We start from the raw sequence: 16,684 nt of genomic DNA, 5'->3' as shown, positions 1-16,684 counted from the left end.
CTTGAAATAATTGCTACTAGTGGAAAAATATTTTATGACCACACTTTTAAATATGTAATTTACCTCCAAACTTTTTAAGTTAAACACTTAAGTTATAAATATATGCCATCTAATAACAAAAATACAGAGGTAGTTCCTATATGTAACAAATACAAATCAACAGTTTCAAAATGCTGTTAATTTTTTTTTTAAGATTTTATTTATTTATTCATGAGAGACACAGAAAGAGGCAGACATACAGGCAGAGGGAGAAGCAGGCTCCATGCAGGGAGCCTGACATGGGACTCGATCCTGGGTCTCCAGGATCACGCCCTGGGCTGCAGTCGGCACTAAACCGCTGTGCCACCGGGGCTGCCCCAAAATGCTGTTAAATTTTAACAAATATCTTAGCACTCCAGTTAAAATTGGGAACAAAAATACACATACCAGTTAAATAACTTAAACAATATGTTTAAGTGTTTTAAAAAAAATGTGCCAGTAACTATCACAATTGTTTATAGTTTCCTTTAAATTTATGGGGAGCATTGGAGAAGGATTCAGAATCTAAAAGCTGAAGTGAAAAAAATAAAATAAAATAAAAGCTGAAGTGCTTAATTTGATATCATTTTGGGGATGTTGAATAAATTTCAAAATTATTTAAACTAGATTTTTAAACTCAGAGTTCATGTAAAATAACATTATGAATAGAATACTAAATTACAAAGTATAATATCAGTATTTTTGTTTTCTAAATTACTATTTTTTTAATTAAAGATTTTTATTTATTTATTCCTGAGAGACAGAGAGAGAGAGAGGCAAAGACACAGCAGAGGGAAAAGCAGGCTCCCCCCAGGGAGCCCTATGCAGGACTCAATACTCTGGGGTCATGCCCTGAGCCAAAGCCACCCACGTACCCTGTGTTTTCTAAATTACTAATTAAATAATTTAAGTAATGGTGAGAACTACCAATATAATTTAGAAAATGTTAATAAGACAAATGATGAATGAGAGCAGTTGAAGATGGAAAAGTGCTTATTAATGGAGCACCTGGTTGTCACAGTCCATTAAGCATCTGACTCTTGGTTTCCACTCAGGTCATGGTCTCAGGGTTGTAAGATTGAGCCCAGCTTTCGGCTCCACCCTCAGTGCACAGACTGCTTAGAGTTTCTCTCTCCTTCTCACTCTGTCCCCCCACCCCCTAACTCTCTCTCTCCCTCTCTCTCTCAAATAAATCTTTTTTTTAAAGCGCTTATTACTTCTATATATTCTTTACATCCTTAACTAAGAAAGTTTGGGAGGTTAAACACTAGGTTCTATCCTGGTTATATACTTATGGTAAATAAATGAGGTGGGAGAATGGCAAAAATTGATCCATTTTGATTATAGAAAACAGAAGACCCATTTGACAGGAGCCAGAAAACAGTGTGTGGTGTTACGGCTAAAGGATCAGTCTCAGAGGCAGAGGCAGCAGATCTGGGTTTTCTGTTCTGGCTCTTTAGCTTATTAACTATTTTGGCTTGGGCCAATTATATAGTGTTTCCTAGCCTTGGTTTTCTTATGTTTAAAATGGAATAAAAATTTTTATTCTCATTGAGTTGTAGCAAAGATTAAGTAAAATAAAAATTAGTGAAAACATCTAGCACATATAGTCTGTACTCATTAAATATTTCTTATATTATTCTTTAGTGATAATGAAAAAAATTTTTTTTTCCTTCTCTGAATTTTATTTGGTGTTTTTGAGCGTGTTGAAAATCATGCAGCAGTAGAATTGCTGAGAAGACAGTCATGGTGTGGCCATTACAGAGCCACATTGCTCCACCTATTCCATAGATCCAAATATTCATGCTGAGTGAATTTTACTTATGAAGATGCTGAAGATACTATTTTAGGGAGAAGAATAATTTAAGAAGTGATTAGTACTGGCCTTGCTATAGTATAAAGCATTTATCTGCATACAGAAAGCCATATTAAATATGTAAGAAATCACCTACCTTTTTAATATCAGAAAGTCATTCTAAGAGTTAAGAATGTACTAATTTAGTACATTTCTTACTTAAACATGCTGCATAGTCCAAGAGAAAATGAGTAAATGAAGTTATTTTAGATTATCATGTATGCGATGGAACTCTGCTAGTTGCTAGAGATACTAATGTACAAGACAGTGTCAATCTTCAAGAGCTTATAGCTAACTAGAGATCCTTACAGTCTAAGATAAAAGGTAAGTGAAATAGAAGATGATATAGATTTCCTAGTACTTGATAATATTTTCTTTATGGTAAAGTTTGTTTTAAGTTTGAAGCATATGTATAATATTTATAGTGTAGATATATCATAGAGGCCAACAGTATGTTTAGTCCAGAATGCCACTGAGGACTAAGTCATTCCTTCAGTGTTATTGGTATAAGCTAAATAAAAGTAATAAAGGGAAATGGGAAAAAAAGATTATTAAAAAAAGGAAGAAGAAAATGTGGGTTGGTGGGGGCTGGGGATGGCAAATAGGAAAAAGATATTTGATGAGAAATGTAGATATGCTTTAGGTATGCAATTAGAGCCTTTGAGCCTTAAAAATCAAAGATGCCTTCAAACGTTTCTGGTTAGAATGATATTGGAATATAATAATAGAGCATTTAAAATGTGGTGCCTGATTCATAAGCCACTATAGTCACAACTTCCTGAGCTGTGCTGATGCTTAAATACAGTATGTGAATTTGCCTTTATATTAAATCCACTTAGTAAAATAAATAAAGTACATTTTTTATTTTTGTTTTAGTGTCTTTGCAAGATATAACAATGAGGAAAGCTTTCCGAAGCTCTACAATTCAAGATCAGCAGCTTTTCGACCGCAAGACTTTGCCTATTCCATTACAGGAGACATATGATGTTTGTGAACAGCCTCCACCTCTCAATATACTCACTCCTTATAGGTCAGTGGGCTAATAAACATGAAGGCTGGCTGTTTACTGTTGACTTTCAGTCCAAATAAGTAGCAGTCTACCTTTAAATGCCAAATCCACAAACATTCTTTATGTCAGTGGTCTTTTTACCAACACAGAGAACCCTCCTTATCCATCACCTGTAGAAAACTTGCTTTTTTCACTAGGTGCATTCCCAAGGTTCTGGCATACAAAAGACAAGACTTATTCAAGGGAGTTGTTTTGAGAAGTATTATTAATCAAAGCCAGTGGCAAACTTATTAATATGAAGGGACAAGGAGTTACTGTCTTTTTAATGTAATAGCTGGTCAGATGAAAATAAAATGAGCTCAAAATTCCATCCCACTAACAAAATAAATACCATTTTTGCTTGCTCATGCCTACTCTTGATCTATATGCATTAAGATTCTACAAGATGAATGTGCAGTATCTATTTTAAAAATATGTTTTTATCATTTAAAATAAAATCTGGAATTCCTCAGGCTTTCTTTCAGGATACTTTCACATGATTTGTTAGGTGGATAATTTAAGATACATAACACATATCTGGAATGAAATGGTATTCAAATATTTATTTGAAACTTTTGTCAGTATGCAAGTCATTGAATAAAAATAACTGTTACTACTAGAATGAGTTTTAAAGGATATTTTTGGGGTTTGGTGAAATAATAAGTAAATTAGAGTATGGGCAGAAACTCTGTATAATTTCTTTATTCTAAATGATGTTGTCTTTTCAGGCTTTTATCTTTGGCAGAACCTTTTTTAACTATTGGTATTTCCCAGATGACTTCTAGAAAAGTTGGTGTTCAGCACAAGTTAGGGATGAAAATTGTCCCAGCTGTTCTTCAGATTAGTAACTCTGAAAAAACCTGGTTTTCCATTTTCCTTAGTTTTTTTGTCCGATTCGTGACAAATATTTTATTGATGAAGCATTCTAATTTACTTTGCCAATATTTTTACATATGCTGTATTTCACTGATATAAGAGAAAAAACATTTTAGTAAAATTATTTTGATTGCCTAAGTCTTACTGATATATGTTTTGATAATTTATATTTCAGAGATGATGGCAAAGAAGGTTTGAAGTTTTATACCAATCCTTCATATTTCTTTGATCTATGGAAAGAAAAAATGTTGCAAGATACAGAGGATAAAAGGAAGGAAAAGAGGAAACAGAAGGTATTACAAGAGATTGAAAAAATTGAAGTTAGTTTTCGTGTATTTGTGTTTTGTTGCATACATGGAACTTTATTAAGCTTCTGCTTTGACAGTTTTATACTGAAATCTTTATAACCATACAGGAAGATCACAGTCTAACGGAGAAACAGATGAGCAGTCAGATTATTATAATATGGTATGATAAGTGCCATTACAGAGGTATGCGTGGAGGCTTTAGGTAGAACAAAACAGCATCTGCTTTAGCCAGAGGACAGGGTTGGTAAACACTTGAAACAAAGCTTACAATAAATATTTCAGAACAAATAGTAGTGAAATGGACCAAGGAAGAAAAGGGCACTCTGGTAAGAAGGGATGAAGGAATATTGTGCGGATATTAGCAAAGTAGATTAAGCTAACATTTTCTTACACAGATCATATCCTAAGTGTTATGGAAAGATTATTTTATATTCTCACTAAACTCCTGTTATCTATCTGCTGTGTTGCCATTTTCTACTTTGTAATAAAATTCACTTGGATCTTCTTTATTCCATGTTGATTCCATATTGGTATTCAAAAGATACATGTTAAATATCTCCCGTAGAACACTTTACCAGTAATTCAAGAAAAGTACACTGATAATAGAAGTAAAGAAGGAGGAAGCAAAATTGGGATTTAGGCAGAATTATGAAGGAAGTAAATTCTGTTTTCATCATCCCTCTGTTTCTCCTGTAGTTCTCTCGCTCCTCCTTCCCTTTCCCTATAATGCCTTCATGTTATTATTTTCTGTACTAGACCGTATCCTGGCGTTCTCGCCAGTGTTCACAAACTAGTGACTGGCAGCTCAGATTATGCCTGCAGTCAGTGCTTTGTTCGACAAACACAGTGGTTTTAAAATGCTGAACTGGAAAGCCTTAGATGGACATACCTGTTTATTCATTGCAATCCCCATCTTAGACCTGACTTTCTTCATTCATGTATGCCATCTGCCTGGCCCCCGTAGGCGTTTGACTTTGTTATACCAACTCTAGACCTCTCTATGCTTTCTCCCACAATTAGAATTATTTTGTGTTTTATTTTTTGACTATCCTGTTTTTTGTTGAGTGACACAGTTATTATGGGTTAATTGCATAATTGTATTGGCTAGCTACTGGGTCACTTTCCAGATTATATATCCTTAATAAATTTTCGGGTTTTGGTGAGAGATAGTGCCATTAGTGATAGAAATATTACTCATTGCAAAAACTAATAGATATGGGAGCAGAGTTGGTGAATCTTTTTTCATCTGAAAGGATTTTCTGACCTCAAATTTTATTATTTAGGCATACAATTCAAATTAGAAGTTAAAGAAACATGACAAGAAATTGGGATTGCAAGCCAACTAGCTAAGATTTAACTCTGAATGTGCAAATGAACTGTCCTTGTGTTACTTTATATTATGAGGGCATTGTCTTTTTCAGTATTAATATTCTAATTTTATTTTGATTGTTATAACTTCTTTTAAAAACTTAGCACTTCAGCATTTGGCTTTTTTTCAATACATCTGTTACAGCAGAAAAATCTAGATCGTCCTCATGAGCCAGAAAAAGTGCCAAGAGCACCTCATGACAGGCGGAGAGAATGGCAGAAGCTGGCCCAAGGTCCAGAGCTGGCTGAAGATGATGCTAATCTCTTACATAAGCATATTGAAGTTGCTAATGGCCCAGCCTCCCATTTTGAAACAAGGTTTCGTTTCTTTTGTTTGTGTTTTAACAAAATTAATGATAAAATACTGGATTTATTTCTAATATCCAAGCCTCTAAGTCTTAGGTCCTGAACCAGCAGACCCTGCTTTAAGCTATAGAAATACTTTTGAAACCCTGACCAGTGTGAGCCTTTTAAACTCTGATTTTGGGCAGGCCATTTTCATACCTGGATTTTAGTTTTGTCATCTACAGAAAGAGGTGGTTGGAATTGATGATCTTCAGCATTGTTTTAGCTTTCCTATGAAGTCCCCTTGTTCTCTCTTCAGGCAGAGTCTGCTAGAATTTCGTAATAGAGGAATGGGGTCTAGAATTTTTTTGAGATATTACTGATATACTACATATAAAATCAGAGCTGAGAAAGGGTAATATTTTGTTCCTTTTTCTTTCTCCTGACTCCCTTTCTGTGTCACATGTCCCACCTCAGTTACATCAGGACTTTTAAACAAAATTACTCATCTCCTTTTGCAGAACTATAGAATAGGTCTTTTTCCTTTCTTAGTAGCCATAAACCCCATCTAAATAACATGCTACCCTAACTAAACATTATATGAGCATCTCTCTGTGAAGGAATTTGTATATAGTTGAATGAGCATAGTTATTATATATATTATAATATTGATTTTTAAATGGAGGAAACTTAAAGTTTTCTTTGGAATAATACATGTAAATTATTAGGCTAATATCTTGGCCAATTTTAGGAGTAATTATATATAAGATATTATTTATATGCATTACTGAAAAATAAAGACTGAAAGGATTTATTTTTAAAAAATCTATAGATAAATATTTTTTTCTACTAGTATTAAGTATTACGATATTACCTGACCCAGTGTAAATACAATACAGTTGATCCTTGAACAATGCAGGGGTTAGGGCCACCCTGTGTAGTTGCAAATCCACATGTAACTTTTGACTCCCCAAAAACTTAACTACCAATAGCCTACTGTTGACCAGAAGCCTTACTGAGAACATAAATAGTCATGTAACATATTTTGTATGTCATGTATATTATATAGTGTATTCTTATAATAAAGTAACCCACAGAAAAAATGTTAAGAAAATCATTTAAAAAATACATTTACAGTGATGTGCCATAAAAAAACCCTCATATAAGTGGACGTGCTCAATTCAAACCTGTGTTCAAAGACAGCCATTATTTCTTTTTGTACATTTGTCCCCAGCATGCATTGCAGTCAGTAAATATTTGTAAATCTTCACATGCTCAAGGCATCTAAAGTTTTGCTTAAATTTGATCTTAAGTCACATGTTGCTTTGTAACTCCATTATTTTCTGAGTACCCTGCCTACCATCTTTGAAAACACTGAAAAGACAAAACAATGTAGTTAGCCATCTCTGTGGTGCTAGTTATCATGGAGGCCCTTCTTACTGATACAAAACATTCAGAAGTCATTTAGGCATAAAGAGATAGATATCCCAATGGTAGAAAATTGTAGTTTCCATATTCCAGCTTTTTATCATTGGTATCTTGTTTTAAAGAAAAAAAATAAGGGCTGATAACTTTGAACACAATCTGCCAAAAATTACTTTTCTTGTTTATACTATTCTATATATAATACTTTTTATCCTTGTGAATTGAATTAGTATTATAAAATAAATAACTGCAAGGAAAGTTTGCATTGTGAGCAGTGTTCTTTATTTTGAAAGCAAGAGGAATGTAATTTCTGAAGTTTCTTAGTAGTGGTTAAAATATTGGCATTCAAAAGATACATGTTAAATATCTCCTGTAGAACACTTTACCAGTAATTCAAGAAAAGTACACTGATACTGTTTTTTTGTTTTTGTTTTGTTTTGTTTTTTTCTAGACCTCAAACATATGTGGACCATATGGATGGATCTTACTCACTATCTGCCTTGCCATTTAGTCAGATGAGTGAGCTTCTGACTAGAGCTGAGGAAAGGGTCTTAGTGAGACCACATGAACCTCCTCCACCTCCACCAATGCATGGAGCAGGAGATGCCAAACCCATACCCACTTGTATCAGGTATGTCGGGACTGACACATGATATTTGTTCTCAGAGGTAGGTAACCTTTTTTTTTTTTTTTAAAGGACCGGTTAGTAAATATTTTAGGCATCGTGGGCATATGGTTTCTGTAACAGCTACTCAACTCTGCCTTTGTTGCATGAAAACAGCCGTAGACTATATATAAATAAATGACTTTATGTTTCAACAAAGCCTTATATATAAAAGTGGAGAGCAGTTCAAATTTGGCCTGTGGGACATAATTCGCCAGCCTCTTCTTAAGAGCTGACCCATTCTCTTGGAAAATTTAGTGAATGAGAATTTACTTTAAAAGTTAAAGTATGCTTCATTTTATTATAGCTTTATTATCAAGCACATGATGTACAGTATATTAATAAAAATTAAGAATTTTTGGAATGTGGCAAGGGACTAAGAAATGGGAACCAAAAATGTGATTCTATGTGTTAATTTGGTGTAATGGGGAATACTCTGAAAATTTGAGAGAGAATAAGCGATTGCTCATAATAATCTTTCAGTAAAGCAATTTTGAAGTTTAATTTTGTCCATCGTTACCCAGATTATAAAATTTCTAATAGGTAGATAGAGATCAGCTTTATAATTTTCAGTTAAAAAATCAACCTTCTATCATTGAGTCAATTTGATGTTCCATCCTCAGGAAGAAAGAGAGCCATAAATTTCCTTTTGTGGTTTATAATTAGTGGTTATTGATCTAACTGAAAACGACATATGAGGAGTCTTAATAGCTTCAATATCAATGCAGCATTGTAATGGCCACAGGTATTGCTACAAATATCGTAATATGATAAATGTTGAGTCATTATAAAGACTCCTATCACAGCATAAAATTAGCATTTTATATATCAAAGTAAGCATAAAATGCTTGAGTTTATATGACAGGTGCATGGAAGGATGAGACCATTTAGAATGTGACAAACGAAAGCACCACCTATTAATTTTCTTTTTGGTGTATTCCTTTCATCCTAAACACTGAAGAATTTTTAATTTTTATAAGAACATGTTAATGCATCTACCCTTTTATAATTACTGGTAGTCATATATTTCATGTGGTTTTTTTCTCTTTTAATAACTCGCTAGGACTTCTTTATCATTTCAGTTCTGCTACAGGTTTGATAGAAAATCGCCCTCAGTCACCAGCTACAGGCAGGACACCTGTATTTGTGAGCCCCACCCCCCCACCTCCTCCACCACCTCTTCCATCTGCCTTGTCAACTTCTTCATTAAGAGCTTCAATGACTTCAACTCCTCCCCCACCCGTCCCTCCCCCACCTCCACCTCCGGCCACTGCTTTGCAAGCTCCAGCAGTACCACCACCTCCAGCTCCTCTTCAGATTGCCCCTGGAGTTCTTCACCCAGCTCCTCCTCCAATTGCACCTCCTCTAGTACAGCCCTCTCCACCAGTAGCTAGAGCTGCCCCAGTATGCGAGACTGTACCAGTTCATCCACTCCCACAAGGTGAAGTCCAGGGGCTGCCTCCACCCCCACCACCGCCTCCTCTGCCTCCACCTGGCATTCGACCATCCTCACCTGTCACAGTTGCAGCTCTTACTCATCCTCCCTCTGGGCTACATCCAGCTCCATCTACTGCCCCAGGTCCCCATGTTCCATTAATGCCTCCATCTCCTCCATCACAAGTTATACCTGCTTCTGAGCCAAAGCGTCATCCATCAACTCTACCTGTAATCAGTGATGCCAGGAGTGTACTTCTGGAAGCAATACGAAAAGGTAATTTCCTCCTGGCCCTTAAAAGCATTATTATGGTAGATTAGAAACTTTCTAAGTATTTGACACAACAGTTTCCTCACTTAGAAAATTTTATTTGATCCTGTTTTTGCATAAATGGTTTTTAGAAAAGAAATCTATGTTCAACTCACTTTAAATCATTTTCCAGAAAATATATCACATTCAATTATTTTTTCATACTTCAGTAGAGATTCTTAAAATGTTTATTGAATAAATGAGAAATTAAAAGCAAAGACTTACAAGTTACAGAAAATTTAGTTAAATCCCTTTTATATTATGTTTAATATACATATTAACTCCTTTAAAAATGGTATTTTCTTCAATGTTAAGGCTGTCCATTTGGTATATCAGTGACACTTGCCCTACCAGATAACCTTTGTAGAATTAAAGTTCCTCCTTTAGTAACAAAGGAAAGACCTCTCATATCCATTCATGTATTCAGCCAGCATTTCCAAAGCAACTACTATAAGTCAGGAACTAACAGTATAGAATAAATAATAGTACCTTTCCCTCAAATACTGGGGAGAATAAAGCCATAGAAAATATACTCAACAACGTTTATTTGACCACTGGTTAACTTTTTAGGGGAGGTGCTGAGTAGGGAGGCACAGTAGACCATCATGGCTGCATAGTCTATAGATATCCACTGGGATAGCTGGCAAGTTTGACCAGCTAGTATTACAGATAATGAAAGAATTTATTGACCAAATTAATATGATTCTAAATATGATCCCTTCAAATTCTTTTTAATAGATCTTGCTTTTCTCTTTCCTATTAGTATTTGATTTTATTCACATGTATTTGATTTTATTCCAGAAAGATTAATAGTATGTAGTATTGAGTATTTCAATTTACAACGAATGCTTTGGCTTTTCTGTACCAGGTATTCAGCTACGCAAAGTAGAAGAGCAGCGTGAACAGGAAGCTAAACACGAACGCATTGAAAATGATGTTGCCACCATCCTGTCTCGCCGTATTGCTGTGGAATATAGTGATTCAGAAGATGATTCAGAATTTGATGAAGTAGATTGGTTGGAGTAAGAAAAATGCATTGATAAATATTACAAAACTGAATGCAGACGTCCTTTGTGGTGCTTGTTCTTTGAAAATGTTTGGTCATTCCAGTGTTTTGCTTTCTTTTCCTTATGGTAAATAACCCTTTTCCTCCATAATTTTTGATTTCTAAGAAAATATTAGCATACATTTCAAACTAAATGTTTTACAGTGGCTTATCTTTTTTATTTTTTCCCTGAAAAGATAATTTGGTCAAATAAACCACTAAGTATTAAGCATGGACAGCCGTTGTTAGAGTAGCAGATTCAGTTTTTTGATATATCTTAATTGTGCACTTTGTGAATTTTAATTTAAAGAAAGCAACTGAGATTGAAATCTTGAGGGCAGCTGTATCTATTAATGAGCCTTATTCCATTTCCTGATGTTTTAAAAGAAGAAACACTGCCTTGATTATATGAATACACTCAGAAAGTACATTTAGCTAGTAGTATTGAATTCTCTTAAAGGAATGCTTGAATTTTTTTTAATTATTGTTTTACCGTTTTTAAATACTTGCCTTATTTGAATGTTTAGCGGTACCCCCCTTCCCACTTATATATTGTGTGGTACGATTTTGCTTGCCTATAAGAGTTTAAAAAATTTCCATGTGAAATACTCTGACATAAACATACATGTAACTTACATTAACTGTTAAGAATAACAGTCTGATTTAATAAATGGTTCATTTTAAAGGTTCATAGGTGTTGCTCTTTGAATAAATTATTTCTGGTAATTCATCAAATATATATAAAGTAGGCTTTTAATACATAGATAGTAAGCAAAAGATTTAAAAACCACGTAAGCTATATAGTTTCCGCTTAATTATATAGATTCACATTGGTAGGATAGCTTTTATATCATTTTTTCCTAAGGTCACAAAATCATTATTTTTCAACTCCTCATGCTCTTAAAAATCTCAGTTTGCTGTCTAATTTCAACACATCTTGTCTTTAACAGCATTCTTGAAATCATATTTTATAATGATAAAGTGAGTTAATGTTTACATAATCCAGATTATGGATGGAGGGAAAGCAGCATTAATATTAGATTGTTTAATGTGAAGTTTTTGTAGTTGGACTATAAAAGTGACTGCAATCTTCATCCTTTTACAATGCTGTCTCTGGTTCCTCCCATCAAGAGATGGGGTTTTTTTCTCACCTCCCTTAGATCTGAGTGATGCTGAGACAATAATAGATAGCTGATAGATGAGGTCATTGGCAACTTGATAATTTGGGGGTTATTTAGGTAGATAACTAATGACCTATACTCTTTGTGGAATAAGAATGAGGAACTAAGTTCTGTTGTGGCAATAGGACATTAAAAAAAAAAAACAACTAATAGCTCTAATTAACAAAAGATTTACTTTGTTCTTTTGGGTAGCTTTGCCTGGAATAAGAGATTAGATAGTGAGGGTGCTTCCATGGCTCAGTTGATTAAACATCTGACTGTTAGTTTCGGCTCAGGTCCTGATCTCAGGGTCATGAGATTGAGCCCTGAGTTGGGCTCTGTGCTGAGGGTGGAGCTTGCTTAAGATTCTTTTCCTCTCCCTTTGCCCTTCCCCCCACCCTTTTGCCCCTCCCACACATGCACATTTGCTCCCTCTCTCTCTAAAGAAAAGATTGGATAGTGATTAGAAGTTTCTTTCAACTTTACAAAAATATATAGTGATGAAGTCAACTCAAGAAAATATGATACAATTTAAAGTATCTTATTAAAATAAATAAAGTTTATCTTATTAAGTGTGCTTATGGTCAAAAAGGCAGTGGCGGTATATAGTTTTTGTAAAGCTCAGTTGTGGCCAGCAATCAAAATGTAATGGTACTGGCACTGAAGTAGTTCAGGGTGATAAAAAAAGGAAATGGCTGAAGATTTCTTAATAATAGAAGTCGATCTGTTTTAAAGCTTGGCAGTGTGTAACCTAGTTAATGAGATTATTTTGTTTTTCAGAACATTCCTGAAAGATAAGAAAGTGCCTGTAGACGGAAGAGGCCGTATATGTCATATCTATTTTGAAAGCAATATAACCTTTCACTCTAGATATTTATTCAGCTTAACTTGGTGAGAGAATTTTGGAGCAACTATTCAGTGGTCAATTTTAATACCCTAAGAAGAATGAAAGTTATTGGATAATTACTTCTTCTTATTGAATTATACCACTAGGTATAATTCTTTATTCTATATTCCACTAGGTCCTGGAACATAGAGGCAGGAAGAAAAATGAATTGTATATCATGGAGAAATAAATTGACTTCACTTGTTTTGGTCAAAATTGTCACCCATTTACCTCCATATTACCAAATTCAACAAATACTTTTTTGTCCCTAAGTTATTTGACCTTTAGGCTGTATATATTAAATACATACAGAATATATTCTGTGTATATTTTTCTTTTCACTCCACTGTTCCTTGAAGCTGCCTCTAGCTTTTTTGTGTGTGATGCTATCCTTGCCCCTCACAATAATGATAGCAGCAGTGGAGTTTAGGATGACATTCAGTCATTATAGAGGGAAAGAGAGTGTGTCTATAACTTTTTCTAAGGAATATTTGTAAGCTCCATATTTATAAGTAGTTTTAAGCTATAACCACTGCTTTCTTTTTAAAACTTATTTAGTTAGGCAGATGAGATGACTTCTGAGCATTTTGTGTGTAATAAATATTTATAAAAGACAAGGAAAGTGTTCCTTTGGATTGTGTTCTGTAAATTATGAAGCACCTCCTTTTATTTCCACTTTCAGAAAGCCCTACCCTTTTTTCAGCATCTATTTCATATCCTTATTTTCATGAAGTCTTCTCAGATCACAACTGGAGTTCATATATATTCCTTTTCAATTTCTCTAATTTTTTTATTGTAAACTTTCTTCAGGTATACCTAAATACCATTTTACATTACAGTTATTACCTATTTGAGCTTGCCAAATAGATTACTCACAAGAAAGCAGGGACCTTGAACAGGCAACTCATAATTATCTCTTGTTGTAAACAGGTTCAGAAATACACTTTTTTCTTCTGTCCGTGAGAGCTCTTAATCATATCTTCCTAGGCACTGCTCCTGCTTAGAAAATTTTCTCCACTCATCTCAGTAATACAGTTGAGCTAAAACTGAATCTAATTTCATCAAAACTGTGTGTGTGTGTGTGTGTGTGTGTGTGTGCGCGCGCGCGCGTGCATGTAGCATAAGATTGACTCTTCTGGCCAAAAGTTAAAAGTCACTAATATTTCTGAAGTCTTTTCTTAAGGCAGAGAGCAAAATTGATAATGTGTTTCTATTTAATGAGAATATCATGAATTACTTTTAAAACATAGCTTTAACTTTGCCCTTAGTAAATATGCTACTGCTGTTTATTTTTTTCATTTTCACTCCACTGCATTTACCTTGATCCCAGCTTTTTAAAAACTGGAATAAATGGGAGTAGGTATAAAATAAATTACTTAAAGCTCCTAAATGGTTTAAGAAATTCCTTTTGGAATTTATGAACTCTGTATTGTCTACTTAGTAAATAAATAAATAAATAAATAAATAAATAAATAAATAAATAAATAAATAATCTACTTAGTAAATAAATAAACAAACAAACAAACCATTGCAGGATATTAATCATTCAGTATCAGAATTTGAAGATGGTTTTGCTCCATTGCTCCATTGACCTAATGCAAATGAAATATCAAAAGTATGATATTTCTAAGTTGTATCATTTAACTGTAATTAATAAACTAATCATCTTACTGAAGCCAAACAATGCATAGGAGACTCTTATAATACAAAGAATAAGTTTTTTCCTCTCTTTATTCATTGCTGTACGAAGAACAAATTTATTTATGTTCTCCATGACTTGGCTGTAGAACGCATCAGTAATTTCTTGCTTTTCAAGCCTGACAGCCAGGCTCTGAATAAAGAATGAATACCAGCCTTGAATGAACATTTCAGGCACTTTTTTTTTTTTTTACAGACTAGTTATCAATACCTTTTTCTCATTATTGTAAGGCCAGCTGCTCTGACTTCTTTTCCTTTAGAAAAAAAAATTTAAACCACTGACCATGTATTGAAGTCATCTTCCCAGTATATTTATGGTTTCTCCCCTTGCTTACTATAGATAAATTTGCTTAGTGGTAATGGTTTTGAATATTTTATAGTATCTATATAAATACGTTCCTATGTATATGTGTGTGTTATACTTGAGGCTTCTTGATAAATTTCTTACTTATTCATCCTGCCTTTTAGGCTAGCTTTTTCAATAGTACTCTTCTGATATAGGACCCTGATGTCTTTAGGGGTAATAATATTTCCCATCCATCTTTTTTGGCTCAGACACAACATAAAAGACATAAAAACCATCAAATTGCAATATGTCTTCTATTATAATAGCTTCCAATATAACTTAAAAGTATCTATTTTATTCTTATCTTTGAAATCCACAAAATGTTGCGCTTCTAACTTTAAAGAAATCTGTAGGAATGATCTACCTAGACCATTCCAGTTGAAGGAGCTCCTCTATCATTAATGCTTTATTTTTATTTCGTATTTTGTATTTATGATATTTCTTTTCACTTATTCAGTAGATTTTTCTGATGCCTGCAGAGTTACTTTGCTGGGAATTGGGGCCACAGCAGTGAATAGACAGAGCAGTACTTTCTGAGCGTACAGATAAATTAACAAAGAACAATGAGTGTTATGTTAGGGAAGCACGTAGCACAGAGACCAAACCTAGTCCAGGAAGTCAGGAAAGGCCTCCAGAAGGAAATGACATTTAAAGTTTGAGGTCGACCTAGGCAGATAAATATTGAAGTGAGAGTGGACATTCTTAGCAGGTAAAGGAAATAGGCACGTGACTGTCCGGAAATGCAATGCAAAGCATGCACGGACGGAGTGGTATAATTAGAAATAAATGAGAAAGGGAAGCAGGAGCAAACCATGAGAGAACCAGGAACCATAGTAAGGAGTTTGCATTTATTTTATGGAGAGTAAAATTGAAGAAGTGACATATCAGAATAGCATATTGGAAAGATAATTGGCAGCTGCAATGTGGTAAATGAATCAGAGTAGTAAGCTTGGAGGTCAAGAGGCCAGTCAAGCTTTGTAATAGATGACAGATAATAACTAGGGATGGTGGTGACAGAGGAGGTAGAGTCCAGAGAAATTCAGGATGTGGAATACACTGGACTTGGTAATTAGAGAGGAAGGAGTTGGATAACTTCAGAGTCCTGGCTTACTGATAGACTGTTAGAAGAGGAGCAGCTTGTGCAGGATGGATGATGCAGTTTGGGACCTACGGTAGGGGAAGGATCACGTACATGACTGAAGGGAAGGATTAATCTTGGATTTGTAAAAGGAAACCTCTTCGCAGGGAGGAGAGAAGGATAGATACGTAAGCGGTTAGATTTAAAGGTCTGGTCCTAAAAAGTTGAGAAAGTTTCCTTCTAATGGGATCTGTTTTCTCTTTGAAGTAGATGACCATGCTCCTAAGGGTGATTGAGGAGACAGGAAGAATGTCAACAGTTTTAAGAAAAGTTATTTAAAATGACTATTTTAATGAAATAGTCATTGTGATAAATGGGAAATCTTACCAGGAAAATAGGAAATTTTCAGACAGTATTGAAAATATCGCTGAGATTGGTGACCATGAATTTATAGGGTCTCCAGGCTACACTCTGATTTTTTTCCCCAGAGTGTGAAGACAGTTGCCAGAAGGAAACCACTGGATTCTTTCAGAGTCGGGTTTTGACAGTAGTACGGGATGAAAGGATGATCTCTAGGATAGATTAACTGATCTCCTTACTGTCTTAACCTCATGATAAAGCTCCCATGTTGGAGTTCTCCTCTATTTTGCCATAATGCTAATTTGATCTCCTTTTTCTCATTAAGTATACTTATAGGCTCTTCTAGATTATCAAATCATGCAGAGAAGTCTTGTGTTGAGACTATATTCCACCTTATGCTCAATATCACTTGGTTTTCTTTTCTGTTTATTACACAGCTCCTCCTTTCTATCCCCTCACACCTACAGAATTCCTGCTCTCTTCCTGTTTTATCATGCTCAGCTACCCTTTATTCTGTTAT

General features: G+C 34.5%; 1 protein-coding gene across 5 annotated transcripts in view; it reads left to right on the top strand.

Moving 5' to 3' along the window:
* The window catches only part of WASF1 (WASP family member 1), a 64,151-nt gene extending 52,826 nt beyond the window's left edge, over positions 1-11,325 (top strand). For 4 of the 5 annotated variants that reach the window (XM_038554931.1, XM_038554928.1, XM_038554929.1 and 1 more), the window contains exons 4-9: positions 2,750-2,903; positions 3,973-4,090; positions 5,619-5,791; positions 7,635-7,814; positions 8,930-9,558; positions 10,460-11,325. In XM_038554931.1, the coding sequence (XP_038410859.1) occupies positions 2,750-2,903; positions 3,973-4,090; positions 5,619-5,791; positions 7,635-7,814; positions 8,930-9,558; positions 10,460-10,617 (1,412 nt within the window). In that variant the 3' untranslated portion in view covers positions 10,618-11,325. The remainder of the gene's footprint in view (positions 1-2,749; positions 2,904-3,972; positions 4,091-5,618; positions 5,792-7,634; positions 7,815-8,929; positions 9,559-10,459) is intronic. The other variant, XM_038554932.1, reaches the window with a different exon arrangement.
* Positions 11,326-16,684: the final 5,359 nt, after the last annotated feature.

This window comes from Canis lupus, chromosome 12 (genome assembly GCF_011100685.1).
Source record: "Canis lupus familiaris isolate Mischka breed German Shepherd chromosome 12, alternate assembly UU_Cfam_GSD_1.0, whole genome shotgun sequence".
In the NCBI taxonomy this organism is placed as follows: Eukaryota; Metazoa; Chordata; class Mammalia; order Carnivora; family Canidae; genus Canis; species Canis lupus.
Note: the sequence above shows the minus strand (reverse complement) of the source record. Positions and strands in the feature narration are given on the sequence as shown.